The following is a 19,889-nucleotide window of genomic DNA, read 5'->3' as shown; positions in this document are numbered from 1 at the left end:
ACCACCTAGAAGGTCAGTGACACCACCTAGAAGGTCCTGCACAAACTCTGTGTGGTGGCGTAGATTTATTGACGGTTTTATTGATGGGCCAATTTAATTGCTTTTTGTTAAAGATGTAGTAAATTCTATTCTGAAAGTGCCAAAGACTAAACCTAGCATGTTTTGAGGATGTTTACTGATTCACAGTGTCCCCAGTACTGTAAATTAAAATACTTTGACATCTACAATATAGTGCATGCACCAACACAATGGTTACGGTATGAACTTCTAAAAAGAAGAGGAAGGCTGCCTTAGTAGTCGATTGGTGCCATATTATTATTACAAGTTACTTTGGACAAATGTAGTAGTTTATTGGCCTAGACTGATTGTTTCATTTTGGTATCCCTCTCATGCACTGTTGTTTCTTCATCCACTTTCATTTTGGTTTCATAATTAGTGTCATTTAAGCAATACCAATAACGTCCCAGTGCTTTCCTTGGCTTCATATACCTAGTTGTCTCACAAAAAGCTGACCCGTCGATCAATTTCCTATCTTTCGTACGAAATAACGTAGCTTTTCACGAAAGGTAACAGTAGTTAACTGGGTACACAAGCAAACTATAATATTGAGTGCCAGTATCACATACTATGTCATAAGAAAAGGCAAACAATATAGTTATAAGGAGAATGTGGAATCTTAAAACAAAAAACATTGGGTTGGGTTATGTTAGGTGGGATAGACGGTGTTGGAAGCATCAAAATTGGAGGTATGTATTCAACCAGAAATGTTTTCTTTCTTTGTGAAGTGTTAGTTTTACTCTTGGTATTGGTTTGAAGGTTATTCCTAGCCACTGTTGAACATATGCTATTTTGCAGCACCCACATACATTGTTAGGTGTTGCTTAATTGAAAGGAAATTGAAATTCTGCATGTGATGCGGCCATGAACAGATGGCAGTGCGTCTGTGCTGAGGAGGCCCCCACCTGCGGAGGAACGGCCGAACGCAGCGGCAGATGAATTCCGGCAACAGGTGGCCACAATGCGAACCCTGGGAGGCACGGACTGGCTGAGACTCTTTAATCGCATGAACCAACAGGGGCAGGTGAGCACATTGAGGCAGTGTAGGGGTGTGTGATGAGCATAGTTTCATACTATAACCTAGAGGGGAATGTGGTGCTGCGATCGTTCGACCACCATGGAAATGATGGGAAGTGCAGGCTTCGGAATGGATTGCGTTAGCTAGTGAACTGTCAATGGATCTTTTTCTACGGTGTCAGTTTCGTTCTTTGCGCACTAGCTGTATCCTTCTGCAATGCCTACAGTGTTCTTTGATGTGGGTACATGTTGGGGTGTGGTGCAGAGCACTAAAGCGGTGCCTCTGTTGTTGAAAGTGGCTGGAGCACACTGTGTTTCTTGGTTTGCTGCTTACACGTTGTATTTGACAGTTTTAGCAAAGTGTTGTTCACCCGCCACTTCACACTGATGTAGCGTCCCAAGCCAGTGTGGGGTTCTGCATAGATTTCACGTTTTTTGATAAGCTCGTCTTGCTAAGACGCCACAAACTTGACTGCAAAACGACGACGAAGCAAAGTGAACGCACCGCCATGCTCCGCTAAATCAGCTTTACAGCGGAGTGAGAGATGCGTTGTACGCATAGAATTAGTACAGACTTTGGAGAAAAGGCTGGGCCACAGAGCACCTTTTCAATTTATTTACAGATTGGCTAAAGTTAGCACCATTTAATATTAGTAATGCTGGCAATATAAATCAAACGCGGGCAGTTTGACAACTTAGAAACATGTGGGCAGTGTTTAATGATTATTTAAAAGATTTTTTTTAATATTCAAGGCTATTTAGTAGGGGTGTGCGAATATCAAATTTTTCGAATACGAATAGAATACGAATATCCACCTTCGAATATCGAATCGAATATCGAATATCAAAGGAAAAATGCCTCCACAGTAACAACATTTTATTGAACATGTAGCTATTTGAAAAAAAAAAACATTAACAGCCTGACTGGCAGCACAACATACACTGCTATCTCCAGAACACAATGACTAGGCTAGCACAATGCACATCACAACACAAGCAAATATCACGGCACAATGAAAGTAATAAATACATGTTATCATGAAGAAATATGAGTTGCTCCACATGATCAGGCAGCAGGCGCTCCCTTCTAACAGAGACAACCCCCCCCCCTGCCACTGAAAAGGCATGCTCGCTTGGAACAGAAGTGGCTGGTATAGGGAGTTACGTGGGGCAAAGCTTTCCCAGACTGGGGTATCTGAACAGTCCGCCACCCGTCACGTGGGTCACTGTCTTTCTTAAAAAGTGGTCCCGCATAGTAAACGAGTGGTAGTGCGGCACGTTACGGCCGCATAATATTCAAAATGTACGGTTACATGATCGCCAGCAGCGCTGCACGTCGGAGATGCACCAGCAATAAATCATACGTATTGGGGCGCTCGTCGCAGGCAGATATCGTGCCTCCGTGTACTTAGGATGTTTATCGCTCCTCTCGGCAACGTTTTTAGCGATACGAATGCAGCAGAAATGTGGAAGACGAGTTATTTTATGCATGATAATCGAATCACATATTCGAATTTTTCGAATATTCGAAGTTTTCGAATACACGATTTTCGAATCGAATACGAATATTTCGAATGTAATATTCGACGAATATTCGGAACTTTAGAACATTCGCACACCCCTACTATTTAGACAAATTACTGTGCATCGGACTCATGGCGCAGGAAGATGTGTTTGCAGGTACTTTTGCTAGATGGCGCCACCATATCCACATGAGTTCGAAATTGCAGCCAATTGCACGTCTTGTGACTGAGTTTTGAGTCACAGTGCATCGTCGTTTGTGCTTTCTGTTGACTCGTACTTACAGCCCTACTTCACGTAACCTTCACGTAATTATGAGAAACTTAAAGTAATTATGAGGAACTCAACACCACCATCAAGCCTAGCATGCATCTCAGAGGCTGGCAACGCTCGCATGGTAGTGTAATGGCAGCAATGGCAGATCCACGGGGAAAAAGTATTTGAGGAGGAGAATCTGCTAGGCTGCTGCAGCGCGCAAGGGCGGTGCGATAGCGCCTCTGAGCAAATGCGGTTTTCGCCGCAGCCCGACAGATGACGCTTCCGGCGTGTTGCCATCATTGACGTGTATTTCTATGGACGCGACGCATAAAAATCGCTATACCGTCTCGTATAACGTAAAATTTCCAGATATCAGTTTGTAGTATCGATAACACAGGTGACAGACATTTTAGCTGCAGTTTTTAATAGATACTGTCCTAATTATTGGACGTACAATTAACGCTTGAAATGAGCTACTAATAGTGGTTCCTGAACAGACTACGTCTGCCGCATCCACATGGGCCTCGCTCACATGTTGTACGCATGTGTGCTTGGGTGGCCTTGGGAGGGCAAGCTTTCGCGATCTGCAGACTTGCTGTCAGTGCTGGGCAGTAACGAAGATGCATGTATCTTAGATACTATCTCAGATACTCTTTGGGTATCTTGTATTTGTATCGCAATACGTCTCGCAAGATGAGCATCTTTATCTGTATCTCAGATACATTCCATAATGTATCGTGTATCTTAGGATACAAGATAATTTATAGAAAATCGCTAGGTCTGCATGGAACATGCAGCAGTCATGGCGAAAGCTCATGGTGATGCGAACGTCTTTTTGCTTTCTCGATATTTTCTTTCTTTTTATTCGAGTCGGTGCCATGGCACTTGCTCATAGCCACTATACTGTGCCGCGAACTTCAATTCGTGCGGCGTCATTCGTGCAAATTGTTATGCCGCTATATATCATTTTCGAATTTTCATTGCGTGGTGCTTCATTAAGAAATCCGAAGAATTCAAGAATGGGTTTGCTTTGTGTAACGCGGCTTTCACACATCGGCGATTAGAAAGATCTCGTGTATGTAAGTTTGACTTACACGCGATGAGATGGACTTATATGCAAATGAGATTCTAACAACCGTTGCACCTCCCGTACCGATGCTAGATGCAATCGAACAAAGATTTACGTAACAGAAGATATTTTGTTGCACTAGCTGCATCTTTGCTAGTCCTGCTAATTATTTAAGGAGTTATTTTAATCATAATTTGATTGTTAGTACAGGTGCTCCCTTTGCCGTCCTGCATTGGCATCCTACCTGCCACGGTGGTCTAGTGGCTATTGTTTTCGATTGCTCACCCAAATGTGGTGGGATCGAATCCTGGCTGCGGCAGACGCATTTTGATGAAAGCGAAATGCTTGAGGACCATGTACTTTATGGTGCACCCTAAAGAACCCCAGGTGGTCTAAATTTGTGGAGCCCTCTACTACGTCGTCCTTCATAATCATCTCGTGGTTTTGTGACGTTATATTTCAAAATTATTATTACCAGTTGGCATTCCATACATTAACAAGCTTGTACAGTAGACTCCTGTTAAATGAAAGCTGAAGGGACCAGGAAAATATGTTTCATTTAACAGGAGTTTCGTTTACTGAGAGATGAAGAGGGGTGCAGAATTCAAGCACAAAACCAATCATGTTAGAGGCAGTTGTTCCATTTAAGCAGCAATTTCATTTAAGAGAGTTTCGTTTATTGAGAGTCTACTGTATATAGTTTTTGGATGTTTTGTTACTGCAATATGTCTTCTGTAACCGGCTCCCAAAAACCTTCTCTGCTTTATTCCTAATTGTTACCTGTCTGCGCCATCCCTACTAGTATTTACATATCTATGTTCCATTTGAGTTTACTATAATGTCAAAACAATGTTTAAGAAACAGGTCAAATAATCTGGGTGTGCCTGGGATATGCAGTAACAAAAATTCTGCGTACGACTTAGTAAAATAGCGACACTGAGTTGTCATTGTAATAATCCAAATTTTAAGGAAAAGCCTTAAGGATGTTAGGAAGGGAATTCGAGAAGCATAAAGCCAAGTACTCAGTTTTTCTCACGAGTGTCGCAAGAGCCGTTTTATGCAATTTCCCATAGGCACTGAGTTTTCTGTTGTCTGACCTTAACATCTAAATTGACTATACATCATGTGTGACTGTCATTGTGCTTAGGTGTGCTGCCTTTATTGTGTTTGTACAGAATGTTTCACGTAACTAGAACCAAATATCTACAAATATGTGGTTAACATCAACGGAACGAAACCAGTGACATGGTTCGCAGTCATCTGGTGCTCGTTAGGTATTTTTATACTGGGCTTAACTTGTTAATTAATTTTCACGATAAACGGCAGCGCACACCGGGTTAAGACAGAAACACAAAACACGAAAAAAAGGATGACACAAGCGCTGACCAACCAACTAGCCCACAAGTACGTGTTGTTAATTAACTAAGATCGATTATGCAACACTTTTAATATTCACTTTTAGCAACATTTTTAACATTCACTTTAGGGCCAAGGGCGTTTGGCAAGCTCATGAAGCGAATTTGAAAATGACCGATCGCATTTTTTGTTTGCAACGTACCAGCTGTATAGTGATTTTTAAAGGAAGCCCACGATATATGACCACGTGACTGCCCTCGTGCGCTACCATGCACTCTCAAGTGTGCTTCGAGCGAATCAACTAGCGCGTAGACCAAGGCGAAATGAGCGAACGCAGCTGTAGGCATCAGCTTCGCAGTGTGTGAACATTTTTGATGGCCGCACACAGCAAGCAAATGCCACCGACAGTGAGAACCGTTGGCTGAAGGTCTGTGCACCGGTTGTTTTGCTCGAAGCACAGTTAAGAGCGCTGCAGTACCGTAGCGAATCGGCACAGTTTTGTGTTTTTATTTCATATTTCGAGGGCTTTCTTTAAAAAACTGAAAAAGATCCCACGCAGAATGTGTGTCGCCACAAAAAAATTGCATCAGTCGTTTTGGAATGTCCTATACGATGTGACAAAATGCACTTGGCCCTAAAGGGAATGGTATTAAAAATGTTGCATAATTGATCTTAGTTAATCAACCGAATAAGTGCAATATAAAAATTACCATAACGAGTGCCACATGACGGTAAACCATATGTAGTCGGTTTCATTCAGTCACGGTTAACCTTTTTTTATATACTTGGTTCTAGTTACGTGAATCACCTGTATACCTATTCATTGATTGCTTATTCGGAACCGTTTTGTATTTGACTTAGATATATTTGTTTTCCTTTTTTAGGTCACCCTAAAGTTTTTCTTTTACTGTGACAAATCACCAAGTAGTCTGAACTACTATTGCCAATAGTGTGAATAGCAGTATTATCTAGCATTGTTTTATGTCGATGCGATACATCTGAGACGTTTCTGAGCTGCGCAACTTCTCTGAGAAGAAATGTTGAAAGATCTCACGCTAGTGAACATGTTGTGAACGAGTGCTCTGCACCAGCAGATAAGTAGAATATTAAAAATTATTGCAGTTTTATATCATCAATGCATACACATGCACGTCCCAAAAAATATCGCTATGCGTCGTGGCAGCTCTACACCTGTTGGGGGACCCGTTATTGCGAATAAGGTGATGCCCTTACGGACAAGGTAAGACTGCACAGCTGTACTTGCGCCATCGTTCGGAGGCCTCCTATTGACGTTTTTGTAAGTAGATGACAACCCGCTAGCTGGTCGGCAAGTAGAGCAGCGGCATCCATCAATTATGAAAATGTCAAGCAAAAACCACTGACAGCGCAGCATATAAGGAGCTACAGTCGAACCCACTTATAACGATCCCAGATATAACGATCTATCGGTTATAACGACCATATTTTGGGTGCACTTACGATTTTCCTATGCTAACCATTGAAGCTGCGTCCACATATAGCGAACATTTTTCAAAGCCTCCTACTTTTACAACGAACACTTCAGACGCGGTCGCGGTAAAAATATGGCGCACACGAAGCGAAAAAAAGTTAAAACATGCCTTCTAAAGCGTGACAGGGGCGCGCGCTCTCGCGTGCCCCGCTTCAATCTGCCTTTTTCACGACGCCCGTGCGCATGCGCTCTCCCCAAGCGGAAAAGTCGCGAAACGTCTCTTCATCTCGGAGGCTTTGCTTCTGGCAATGCCGGTTGTCCCGGCCCCTACCAAACTCTACCAAAACGGCAGAGGGCAGCACAGGAAAATGAAAGAGGCGGATTTACTTGCGACTAAGATATCCCTGATCGGCGAGCACCGCACGCAGATTTCGGACGCTGCGAGCGAGGTCGGGCCAGTGGTATGGGCGAGGTCGCTCACTTTCCAGACGTTTCTTCCGTGGCAGAATGGCAGTGAGGAAAAAAAAAAAAATAGTAGGCAGCATGAAGCCTTGCGGTCAGCTTTCGCAAGTAACCTTTCCTGACGCCGTTCTCTGCAGCTACGACCGCCTGCGATGAACCAAACAATGCCTTGGAACGCAAGAAGGCATAAATGCAAGGAAACCGCGATAACTTTCCATCGCAAAAAGGTTCACTGCGTCCCTAAACTCGTTGACGCCACAATGTGCCGCGAAAGGTCGTCCGTCTTATCGGTAACGGCAGAGACCGGTCGATCGGTGATTACGACTTCCGCGCGATCGCGGCGATGCCTTCGCGGATAAGCATCAGATGGCAGCCGTCGATGAACGTGCCATTATGACTTACAGCCGACAACCTTATCGCAGTCATCTGTAGGTATCTGCTCGGCTGCGCGTGTGGCGTGCGCCGCACACTGCGGATTGACGGCGGTACGAGCGCGCCATGCTGCCGTTCGCAAGTTCGCCGCGTCGTGCGAGACCGCTTTAAAGTGCGCGTCGCTTTAAAGTTGCTCGCTGTTGTTACCGCGGGTACCGTTGTCGTTACCGCGGGTACCGAGAAACGTCGATGCACTGACAGCGAGCGTATACTGCGTGTTTGACTAGGTGACAAATCAAGTGCGCCGCGCATCGTCGTGCAGGGCCGCGAGAGCATCGCGGAGACGTAGAGTGCGCGTTGCTTGCAAAATGCTTGTTTTCGCCGCGTTGAACGAAGAGGCTAGTCGCCGCACCCGTGCACGGTCCGGAGTGAAGCAAGCACGAAGAACGTACAAGCGCGCGCATACGGCATACAGCAAGCGGCCCGGCAGTGACTCCGCGAGCCGAGTAGGTGACGCGCTGCACGCAACTAGTCGGGGACGATCGGCTCCACATCGCGGTACCGCGCTTCGGTGAAACGGTGTCAGCTCATTGTAAAGGCGGTTAATTCACTCGTGAGCACGCAGCGGGCGTCGCTTCACGACGCGAAAAGGCTTAGTTTTGTCACCGAAGGGGTTGTTAGCACTTTAATAAAAGTGCAAAGAAAAAAAAAAAACGGCTTGGCCGCTAAGCGCACGTTTTTAAGGGCGAGTCCATATACAACGAACTACTGATATAACGACCACTTTTCGCGATACTTTCGAGTTCGTTATAAACGGGTTCGACTGTATTATCTTAAGCAGCCAAACAAATCCCAATAAGTTGTTTGGGAATGAAATGTACACCTTGAGCAAGAAAGACAGGACTTTTGGGATACGAACAGATATTCGATTAAACTTAATCAAAGGTGCTCGCACTTAAATTTTCAAGCAGTCATTTTTGTAATAGGTGTTTGCTGCTTCATTATATTGATATATAACATCAAATTTGCAAATGCATCGAAGTATCTTAAGATACACTTGGTAAGTATTGTATCGGATACAATCATTTCGGAAGTATTTTGTATCTGTATCTCAAATACTTCTTGCCCGAGTATCTTGTATCGTATCGCAATACAATTTCAAAGTATCTTTGCCCAGCCCTACTTGCTGTCTCTTTAGCACTCTCGCGGGCTTCTGTGTTGCACCGGTAGTGCTGGCTTCTCGCTCTCGGCGCACGCTTTTCACACTTCAACAAAGACGAGCGCTTTCCAGGACGTCCATCAGTGATTCTGTGTGATGGGGTACAAATGTGTCCAGCAGAACTGCAACAGTGGCTACACATCCTGCAAGGAGAAGATAATTACCTTCCAAGTTCCGAGTGACCCGGTGAGGTTCAAAGGGTAGGCTCGCGCAATACCAAGAAAAGATCTAGAGCTCACGACTCCTGACTATGTTTGCAAGAAGCACTTATATCGGAGAGTGACATAGAAAATGGCAGCATTATGGCAAGCTTTATTTAAAGTCGACCCACAGGATGTAGGCATAGGCGAAGTGCATTCACTGCACTTCGTTTGTGGTGTCTCGACTTGTCGGTGTTTGCACGCCCTCTCTTTTTAACATGCATTCAATGCATTTCGTTATTTAGCAGCGTCCTAAGGATCGTCGAGCACCCGAAGCGATACTATTGCAGGAACTAGTGGTTCCCAGCAGTGGCCGTTCATCAAAGGTATGAAAGCAAAGCAGCAATAAAAACAACCTAAATACAAAATAATGGCATGTAAGTCTTCCTTCGTTGGAACCTAAGCTATCGAGTGCACTTTGTAAAAAATTTATAGTTCCACAGAATATTTCACTCACGTAATTTCCCTGTATGTGACTCCTTTATTCTCTCTTAAATTTACCGAATTTGGAGCCAGCAAGGAAGCTTAAGATACACACCTATTCGCGTGCAAAGCGCAAGCGGTGAACCGGTACCAAATGTCCTTTAACTGGCGAGCTTCATCGGAGAGTGCGTCACACTCATTTTTCCTTCTCTGCTAGCGGACTCACACAACAGTCAAGGCTGTGCTCGACTGGGATGCCCGAGCGAGCACTCTTTCGCCTCCGCAAGAATTCGTGCTCCGGGGCCGGAGCCCTTGTGTTCGGATATAGGGAGCTTTTCCTCTGGAGTCTGTGCTAGCTCTGTGGTCGTACGTACTGCTGCTCTCATGATTGTTCCGCACGCTGGCAGAAAATATGTTTAGTGTTTCTCGCTATATACAGTATTTTTATTTCCATAAATAGATTGTGTGTACTTTTGAGAGACAAACACGCATGTTTCTTTTCACTGTTGTAAAAAATATAATTCATTATTTGGTGATGCCAAATCTGGAATACAATTGCAGAGCAATGACCCTAATACCCTGATGGTTGAATTTGTATTGGTTTCACTTCAATCTCATGGTCACTTTCTGCAATAAGTTTTACATATGAAAGAATGGAGCAAGTTTTATTTGGAAATAAGTTCATATCACTTTGTTCTATGCTCTGTAAACAGGTGCCGTGAATCTTAAGAACGTAATCCATCCGAAGCAGATCCGAAGCCTGCACTTCCCATCATTCCCATGGTGGTTGAAGCACCGTGCAAGGAGCCCCACATGGACACTAGCACCAGATTCCCCTCTAGGTTTTATAGTATGAAACTCTGTGGAGAAGAATAATCTTTAAAATCGAATCAAGTAGAGAATTTTTCTCATATTTTTCCAGTGATGTAACCCTTTTCTTCACCATCAGTAGAAAACGAACTTTTGACTTCCCAGTAATTGCTACATTACCAATTTTCCATCAATATGCGTAACAGCCCTACATGAAGTATGCTTTATCAAATGCTCGAATGGAGCACTTTAAATGAGTAAGCATGGTTGAAAAGAGTGGATGTTGTTTTGAATTGGCAGATTAAAGGTTTAAAAAAAACGGCAGTCTTGTCAGCCTGTTAAATTCTTGAGAATAATATGGGAATGGCATAGCAAAAAGAGCACCATTTCTTTATCACTGCAAATGGTGCCACTATAATACAGTAACGTTGCACTTAAGTGTGGTGTACACAATCTTGTGGGCGCACAATTAATTTTCTCTAGAATGTGTGACAACAAGTTATTCCCTGTATCCACTGATTGTTACACCGCCTGCAGACCACTGCATGGTGAGGTAACACTGATGTGGTTTTTATAGCAGCTAATAAACATCCCAGCCTGTGCAGAAAAGCTGCCACGTGGAACACAAGAACACATTTGTAGAGTGCAATACTTCGGCTATCTATCACAGATGTGTGGAACGTGTTATGTCAGGCAGTCATGCAGATGCATTAACGACAGACTGCATGAAGATAAAAATAATGTCTGCAAAGTTTCATCAGATGGGATTCTTGCACTTCATTGTCCAGAGTGTTCTCATCCCTTTCAGTTGACAAAGATTACACACGTGAGATAGCAGAGGCATACCACATGGCAAAGTGCGATGCCAATTGCATAAGTCAGCCGTCGGTGTCCCTATCGGAACAAGAGATTCTTTTCATTGATAAGTCGTAAGCTTGTATGTGGTTTACATTTTCTGTATACATATGAATTTTTTCAAATAGTCTTTCAGTTGTTAGACCAGTGCTTGCCCAGTCTTCTTCCTTCGTGTTTTCTTCGTTTGTGCACTACCCAACGATATAAAGCTTAAAGGTAGAAGCAAGTGTGACCGTACTGGTCTTATAATACAGAGGATCAACAGATCTGTACCGTCGGGGAAATGTGTATCAGAAAGCTGCTGTTGCCTCTTTCTGTTAAAGAATTGCAATATCTGTGCATGCCTGAAATATGACTTTGTAAAGTTCTCACATTGTTTGACATGTTCATGTCGTTGTGACTAGTGAGACTAAGGATGTAAGTACAGTCTGGTTTTCGATAATACAGTAGAACCCCGCTGATACGTTTTTGAAGGGACCGTAGGAAATAAACGTAAGAGACGAGAAACGTAAGAGCCGAAAAACAGGAAAAACGGCAAAATATTTAGTGGTACAGAATTTTATTTCAATTCTTACGAGCAGCTCGAAAATTGGCGCGCTCAGCCGCGATCTAGTCGATGGATAGAAACGCGGAGCTTAGGACGGCCTCATCCACAGAAATGTAATCAACGTATGTGTTTTTTTTAACACCAACAGCTGTAGGCATGAAAGAACTAAGCACACGCAATCACGCCCGGCGCGGCGAGTCCGACCGCGAACCGCACGCACGACCATGCGAGCTCCAACCAGCTCGAACTCCTCCCGTTCTCCGACAAATAACGATGATGATGAGTCTACGCTAGGGTGGCTAGAATGGGGAGGTGTGATGACCGGCCTCCGGAGGCTGGTCCAAAAGCGCGTTCCTGCCGCGCGGTGGCGCTGATGGCGGGGGCGCTGTGCTTTTCTCGCGTCGTCTGCTTGCCTCTGGGCGGGCAAATGATTCGACCGCGCTGAGTTTTACCGCTGCAGTGTTTTTAATGATGTTGACGTCGAGAAACTTTATGAAATGGTTCAGCGCTATAATTTGCCGGGTAATCCACAAGCGCTGACCACGCAGCCGATACAGAGTGCGGGTTTCGCGGCCACTTCTTGCGAAGTGAGCGCGCTTGTCACGCGAAAAGTAGTTTAGAAGAATCCCTCGCGCAGACCTGCAGGTGGGAACAACCCTGCGTGGGTCGCTCGCAGATTTGTTATACATTTTCGATTGTAATAGTAGTTTAAATAGCGGAAGTCAATGCAATTTTTATGCAGTTCGGTAGAAGAATGCAATAAAAGACTGGTAGCTTGATATAAGTTTATTGGAAACAGTACATTAAAACATTACACAACACAGCGCGCCTCACTTTTCTGCACTTCAAACACCGCTGAGGCATATGGGCCGGCATAGACACCAAAATTGGCGACATGTGAAGTATATGAAATAATCTTGCACAGCGATGCCCAAGAGGTATGCACCAAAACACAACATACCTCGCGACACAGATCCATCACACACAGCGAACAGGCCGTTTGCTGACAATGTTGTGCAGTCAGACACATCTGATCGCTTAAACTCGCTGGTCTTTCCAACTCCACAACAGACAGAAAGTTTTTGTGCATACACCAGAAGCTCTTGGGCCTCTTCCTCAGACTCAAAGGTGCGCAACAGTGAAGGTGACCAGCCAGGAAAATGGTACAGGAGGGCGAATTTCGCTCTTCAATTTCAAACACAGCTATCTTGTTGAAGGCAAGTACTTTGCTTTTATGATGTTCAGCTGTTTGGTAACTCGCTATGTTTTTGGCTTGGAACGTCTGACGTGCAATACCCCGATTGTAGTTGAAGACCAAAAATGAAGTGTTTCCAAGGTACTTCATCGTTGACTATGTCCAGTTCGTGATGAGGAGTGAGCTGGACCGATTCGCGTGCTGAATCGTCAATGTCTTCGCGGCTCTTCTTTGCAGGCACGGAAGAGCGCTGTCCCATTTTCCTCTTCATCTCTTTTGGCAGTGTTCTCGTCATGTACTTTGGAAGGTTCGGGAAAATTGCTGGAATAGCACTCTCCTTAAGGGCAGGCACATCGCGTGGTATGTGGACCTCCTTTCCATTCACAACGTGCGCGTAGTGTCTCATGATAAACCTGCAAAAACATAATAAAAAGTGAGCGCAGCCTCTGTAATGAAGACATTTCGGATTTCCAAGCAACAAAACAATATGTGCAAGTGCTGCAACGTTAGGTGACACACATCGAGCCGCGGGTCGATGGAGGCGGAACGCAAAAGGCGCCCACGTGGAGCAAAATGCCAATGCGAGATCAAGAGCAACCTATCATCTGAATTAGTCTGGCTCTTTCCACTGCAGTTCTGCTGCTCATGACACGTGTGTCACACCAGGCCGTTAAACACGCCAATGTGTTAACTTGTAGAAACCTCAACTTTTCTATATGCTTAAACATGTACGAATTCCATACGTACCTTGGGTCAAAATGCCTTTCGCAAACTGCAGAATTCTTATGCAGTGGCTTGTCGGCCCTTGGTATGGCACGTGCCCACTTCTCAAGTTCATCCTTACGGGCAGGTGCACGAAAGAGAGTTTTTCACCGCAGGACTTGTAGCCGCCGTCGCAACCTGGCACAAAGCACCACCTCTGCGTTTCTTTTTTTCCCGTCGACGCCATTCATCAGAGCGGTTCAAAAATCGACGACATCCGCTGACACCATCTCCTTCAAGAAATCGGGAAGCGATAGAAAAACAGGCCGTACTTCACGAACAGCGACAGCTAACTTGTGCTACTCCGTTACCTACGAGACACGAGCAACACATGCTCACAGTGCTCACAGTCGGCACATGCCAACGGCGCCCTTACGGCGCCCCAGACGGACGCGCCAAATTTCCCCCCAGCGGCGAGAACGCGCAGTGGGGCCTCGCTAGGCAAGAGGCCGCCGCCGCGGTCATCACACCTCCCCATTCTAGCCACGCTATCTACGCCAACGCGATGGCAGAAGTGAATGCCAATCTCGAAGGCCTCGCTTTCGCAAGCAATTACGTCATACACGCCATGTTTGTGCAATGCAAATCTCAGAGGCTATGCTTTTGCCTATAGTAAATGCCAATCTCGAAGGCCTTGCTTTCGCGAGCAGTTACGTCATAGACGCCATCTGTGCAATTCGAATCTCGAAGGCCATGCTTTTGTTTGCATCAATTGAAAGATTCTGTTGCTTGCCCCTCTCATGCGGCTAATATTACGGTCAAACGAGGCCAAGCTGCGTGAAAATGCACCATGGCCGCTCTCTTTGGTAGTCACTCGGTCGGCTCCGGGCGCACTTCGCGACGTATCATACGGGAACGGTCCGACAGTTATGACGTAACAGCGGGGTTCCCAATACATTGTATCCTATGGGAGCTATGCCGGGACCGGCGGAAAACGACGTAACAGCCGGGAAAACGCAGCAGTGAGGAACGTAACAGCGGGGTTCTACTGTAGTACATAAAACATTGTTTGAACTTAGCGCCAAGTGCGTCCACGTGGGTCTTCTTTCTTCCTGTTTTTTACTTGCTATACAGGAAGCCTACTCAAAATGGTCCCCAATGCACTTTGGTGCCTCTCACCCCAAACTTGGGATACAACTGGTCAATCATGCTTGCAATCACCTTGTTACGAAGGCTCTGAGCCAAATCATAAAAGGGACACTAAAGAGCAAAACGATTTTTCTCATATGAGTAAAGTACTCTTTCACAATCCCAAAAACACCATGCTTGCTGCGAGAAGATGCTTAGTAAGCGAGAAAACGCGCAAAAATAAAATGTGGGTGGTGACGCCACCTTGAAGTTTCCACACCATTCGCCGTGACGCCACATGTTTTGATGGCGCCCACTAGGGACTATGTAGTTCCTAATCGGTAAAAATGAAGTACATTGTCCTCTGAGGGGGCCATAGACTTATTATACCAAGTTTGGGGTAATTTTGTAGAGTGAATGGCGCCGAAATACGATATATACACTTTGAAATCCGTGACGTCACGCGGGGAGATTTCGGCGCGAAATTTAAAAATGAAACTTTGAACTTGATTTTCTCCTGTATTAATTATGGTGCAGTTAACGACATTAGAGTTCTCAGAGCACAATTTATTGATCTAAACCGATTCGTTGTTTCTCTTTAGTGTCCCTTTAACAAGAACTTTTGATCGTGGACTATTGTGAGGGCACCTCTATATCTTCATGCTGTACCTCGATCATACCCTTTTCTAATATCTCTTGTTTTACCACACTGTCTCAATTATATGAGGTGGTCTGGTGCTCACCCACAAGTACAACAGCTCAGTGAAGAGTGATTCCATGCTCAGGTGGCTTCGTATTGCCGCAGTGGTATCATCTGGTGCCTGCACCATGGGCAGCATGTTTGAAAGGGAGGCATAAAAATTGTGTGATTGCGCTCACTGCATAGAAACAAACAAAAGTGTTACATTTCATGAAGAAACCAAATGTAGGTAGAACTAGTTGTGTTCTGAAGCCGGAATTTTTTTACAGCAGAGTTGTTAAGGTCAAGGTTGCCCATGTGTCGCAGATAGAAGATTATCATCGTCATGAACCGGCACGCACAGCCTTTGTCCTCTTGTTCTTCTTCTGCATCACTACCAGAAGATGTGTGCCGACTTGTCTGGCGAGGGATGCAATAACCTGATGGGCGAGAGAACGAGTATAGAGAGAAAGAAAGGAAGAGGAAGAGAGAAATTCTTGGCGAAAAAAATTTGTTTGCCGAGGCGAAATTCGAACTCTCGCTCCCACGATCCGAATACGAGTGCCCTAACCGCTTGGCTATCCAGGCTCGCTGGCAGAGCAGTGCATAGCCTTGCATGGTATAGTACAGCAAGGTGGTGAGAAAGGGGAAGTGAGTGTGGGGGGATGTGAGGGTTAGGAAAAGGGAAAGGAGAATGGGAGAGTGAGTACAGAAACAGAGATAGATAGAAATAGATAAAAAGAAAGGAAAGAAACAAAGATAGAAGGCAGGAAACTGACTACAGAGAGAGAGAGAGGGATAGAGAAAGAAATATCAAATGGAAGAAACAGATAAGAAGATAGAAGGCGAGAGACCGACCACACAGAGAAATGAAGAAACAGACATAGAAAGAAAGAAAAAGAAAAAAGTGAAGAAAGAGAGAAAAAGACAGATAAAGAAATAGACAGAGGGAGGAAGAGATACAAAAGAACATACACAACGAAGAAGAAGATAGAAAAAAAAAAGGAGAGAGAAAGCATAGCCATGTATAGTACAGCATAGCAAGTACAGTTTGCCGTGTGGCGTAGAAAAACTATCTTCATGAATCGGCGTGCGCTCCGTTCGTTATCTGCTTCATCTTCTTCCTCTTCTGCTTCTAGTCCATCAGCTCTGCTGTGACCCAGCCTTGCATGACTATGTGTAAGCTGCGCTAATATTTTTTTTAACTGGCATTATATTTGTGTAATCCTAAAATAGTGATTTCTTGTCTGTTATTCGTGCAGCCAATCCTTGTACAGCCAGTATCGACGTTGGCCATATCTCCAGGTGACTCGGACCAAGGGAAGCCTCGGGGTGAACTCGCTCTGCCAGACTGGCTTCTGCGGACGGGTCTTCAGCAGCCGAGCTTCCAGGACCAGTTACAGGCCCAGGCCAAGGGCCACGCACCGGAATGGGTCGCCTGGTGCGTGCGGATTGAGGCACCGACTGCTGCGACCAGTGTAGTCTGCATCGTTGCCAACTGTGCCGGTTTGAGTCTGCTCGAGCTGGAGCAAGTGCAAGGCAGCAGCGGTGCATTGGTGCCACGCTTTGGACAGTGCACGACCGTTGCGCCTTCGCAGATGGAGCGTCTTCTCAGGGGCCCCCACAGGAGCTACATTGAGCTACGAATGGAGTTGCAGTCCAGGGCGGCCTGTACCGTCCTGATGCCTGCCTCAGCCGAGGACACGGACTACCTGACGCGCCAGTTTGCCGCCACCTTTGGCCTGGAGTGCCGGGACAAGTTCTCACCGCGGCACGTGGAGCTTGTGGCTGTGGGAACGTCGACTGCTGGCGACGTTCGGTTCTGCGGACGCATTCTCTCAAACGGTGTTGATGCGGGAACGGTTCACTATGTGCTCGTAGTGTGCAGAGAGATAGCGTTAGTGGTTGAGGATGTTTTCAATACGGTGCAGCCGTTTCGAGTACAGAGGACTTGGAATGTTGAGTTGCCCGTGGTGGACGTGCAGCTTCCCGAGCACTGGCCGGCGTCAGTGACGTCCGTGGACGAGTTCAGAAAGTGTGGTTTTGGTGTGAGGATTAGCTTCGAAGGGGGAGAGCAGTTTGATGCACGGTTCCAAGTGAGAGACTCGCGCAGCCAATTCCTCGAGGCTTTTCTGGCTGCTAGAAACTCTTGACAGCAATCTGTAGAAGGCACCTTGTGTCCTCTAATTCACTCCTCGCGTGCCACGGCATCTCTGTTGCACATGGCGTGGGTTGCCGGAACTAAGGCATGTGCCACTTTCCCTTGTGCCTGCCCATGTGATGTAGAAATGTGACTATCCTTTAAATGGCTACTCGAGCTCTGTGCCTTTGACAAGCCATCCAGCACAGTGTTTGTGCTTCCATGGTGGTCTTCTGTGATTGAGATGTGTGAGCATTATGCAACTCTTAACCCTGATTTTTTTTTTTTTGTTCATGTGTGTTCATGTACTTTGCATTTAAAAGAAAACCGCAATCATTCTACAGCAGCATATATGTATCGAATATTTTCATTTCCTTTCTGCATGTGCACACTGTCAGATGCATATGCAAGTCATGAGAAATGAGAGGCACAGTTCGCAGTTCCTTGAAGAACATGCACTGAACAGTTGAAGTACTACTATTGTTACATGCCATTGGCTTGAAACTTGTGCTAGAATACAGCACAACAGTGCACACTGGGGTGGCCAAATGCTGGAACTGCTGACTTGCACTAGTCATATAACTGCACTGTTGGATCTTCAAGTCTAGATGTTTGTGGCTGTTGGTTTGGCATGGCTTGAATGCAACAGCGGATGGGGGTGCGATCCGGGCTAGTTGGTATTGCATCTTGTAGTGGAAAACCGAGCGACAGACGACGACACAACACGAGCGCTGACCAGCGCTCGTGTTGCATGATTTTCTGTCCTCGTATTAGCAGGTAAAGCAGCACTTACTATGCAAAATCCTCTCTTTTGTCTGTTCCATTGTGCATACATGCTGGCAGTAGAAGGCTAGTCTCTGAACTAGTATTGTTGAAAAGCTGCAGCGAAACTTAAGGCCATAGAAGTCTAAATGGTGCTACAACATACTTAATGTGCATGCGGCAAGTCTGGAGTATGTGTGAGAGTTTGATGAAGTACTACGTAGTGTGAAATGAGTGTGTGTTGCAAGTACTTTTCTTTCCCAAGTTGTGGCTGTCTTGTTTTTGCATGTTGCTGTCGTGCCTTCACTCTGCTTGGTGTGTGGGAGCACATGTGGCCAAGTTGTAAACTGACCAAATCGAGAGTTGGTGCATGCACAATGCACGAAGTTGAGCAGCAGGTCCAAAGGAGGGCCCCCATAACCTTGCCCAAGTCTCGGCATTTTCAGTATGTGTGAAACGTGTCTGCATGCTGTGATTTTGCTCATCAACCCAAGCGGCTTGTTTAGTGGCTCGGAGGTTCTTGTTTCACACGTTAGTCTCGTGTACAGCAACTAGAGCAACATTCCTGATGAAAAGGAAAAGACTGAAATTAACAGTATAAAGCTACAATCTGCATCACTGGTGGTGCAAAACTTCAATAAAGTGAGTTATTTACAGTGGAAGCTTTCTGTGATGAAAACTTATCTGAAACAAAAAATATCTTTGTTATATTTGTTAGAAACATAATTCTTTTAAACAGTGATTGATATTCATAAGAAACATTTTAGGTTCTCTGTTACTGGGTGTGTCCAGATAAGATCGAACTCGAGGTCCCGGTTACCATTCCCGATTTTGATGAAATTTACTATAGGTCTAGGCATTACACCCAGAACATTGGATTCGAAGTTAGTCTTGCGAAAAAAAAATTTTGTTCGCCTGAAAAAAATATACAAATTTTGGCCGGGAAAAAACACTTTTCCGCAAATTTCGCGATTTCGCAATTTTGAGCGCACCTAGGGAAAGAACGGTGCACTTCTTGGTCACAATGTTTATTCTCCTCAAAGAACAAGTGAGTAAATTATTCTCTTTGCTTGTCAACGCACTTTTGAAGAAAAAAAATCACAAACTTGGCAAATCGCACAAAATACCATTATTTCAGGAATTTATTGCTGCAAGCAAGTTAAAGTGAGGATAACAAAAATCGGTACGTATTAGCTTTGACACTTTCGCTCTCTTTTAAAATAATTTGCGTGGTTTTATCGCGCTCCGTTTTACTTGATATTTGGGCTGAAACGTAAGTGATTTACCAAAAACGCCGAACTTTGAAAATAGTTTTCTCAAAAAGGCCATTTTTAATTTTTTTTTCTAAATCCCTCTGATTGAAGTCAAGGACGTCATCTACCATTCTGCGCAAAAACCGTTGCATTATTTTGGTTGCTAACAAGTTATAGTGCGTGAAGTGTGACCAAGCCAAGCGGCCACGTCGTTCGTTATGTGCTGTTACGAAGGGGGTTTGCGTGCCGTTGAAAGCTGGGAGGCTGGCGAGCCGATGTAGCCAAAGATTGGACTTATCGCTGAGGAGCAGAGCAACAAGGCGAAACGTTTATGAAGCAGTAACAACGTTTATGGCAGGTTATAGCAGGTTATAGCAGTTTATAGCAGTGCCTGCCAGCTCGACCAAGTCGGCT

General features: G+C 45.1%; 1 protein-coding gene across 2 annotated transcripts in view; it reads left to right on the top strand.

Annotated features, from left to right (window-relative positions):
* The window catches only part of LOC119402413 (nischarin), a 101,566-nt gene extending 83,125 nt beyond the window's left edge, over nt 1-18,441 (top strand). Inside the window, exons 11-12 of one of the 2 annotated variants that reach the window (XM_037669558.2) lie at nt 930-1,081; nt 16,583-18,441. In XM_037669558.2, the coding sequence (XP_037525486.1) occupies nt 930-1,081; nt 16,583-17,473 (1,043 nt within the window). In that variant the 3' untranslated portion in view covers nt 17,474-18,441. The remainder of the gene's footprint in view (nt 1-929; nt 1,082-16,582) is intronic. The other variant, XM_049418633.1, reaches the window with a different exon arrangement.
* Nucleotides 18,442-19,889: the final 1,448 nt, after the last annotated feature.

Source organism: Rhipicephalus sanguineus, chromosome 8, assembly GCF_013339695.2.
Source record: "Rhipicephalus sanguineus isolate Rsan-2018 chromosome 8, BIME_Rsan_1.4, whole genome shotgun sequence".
NCBI lineage: Eukaryota > Metazoa > Arthropoda > Arachnida > Ixodida > Ixodidae > Rhipicephalus > Rhipicephalus sanguineus.
Note: the sequence above shows the minus strand (reverse complement) of the source record. Positions and strands in the feature narration are given on the sequence as shown.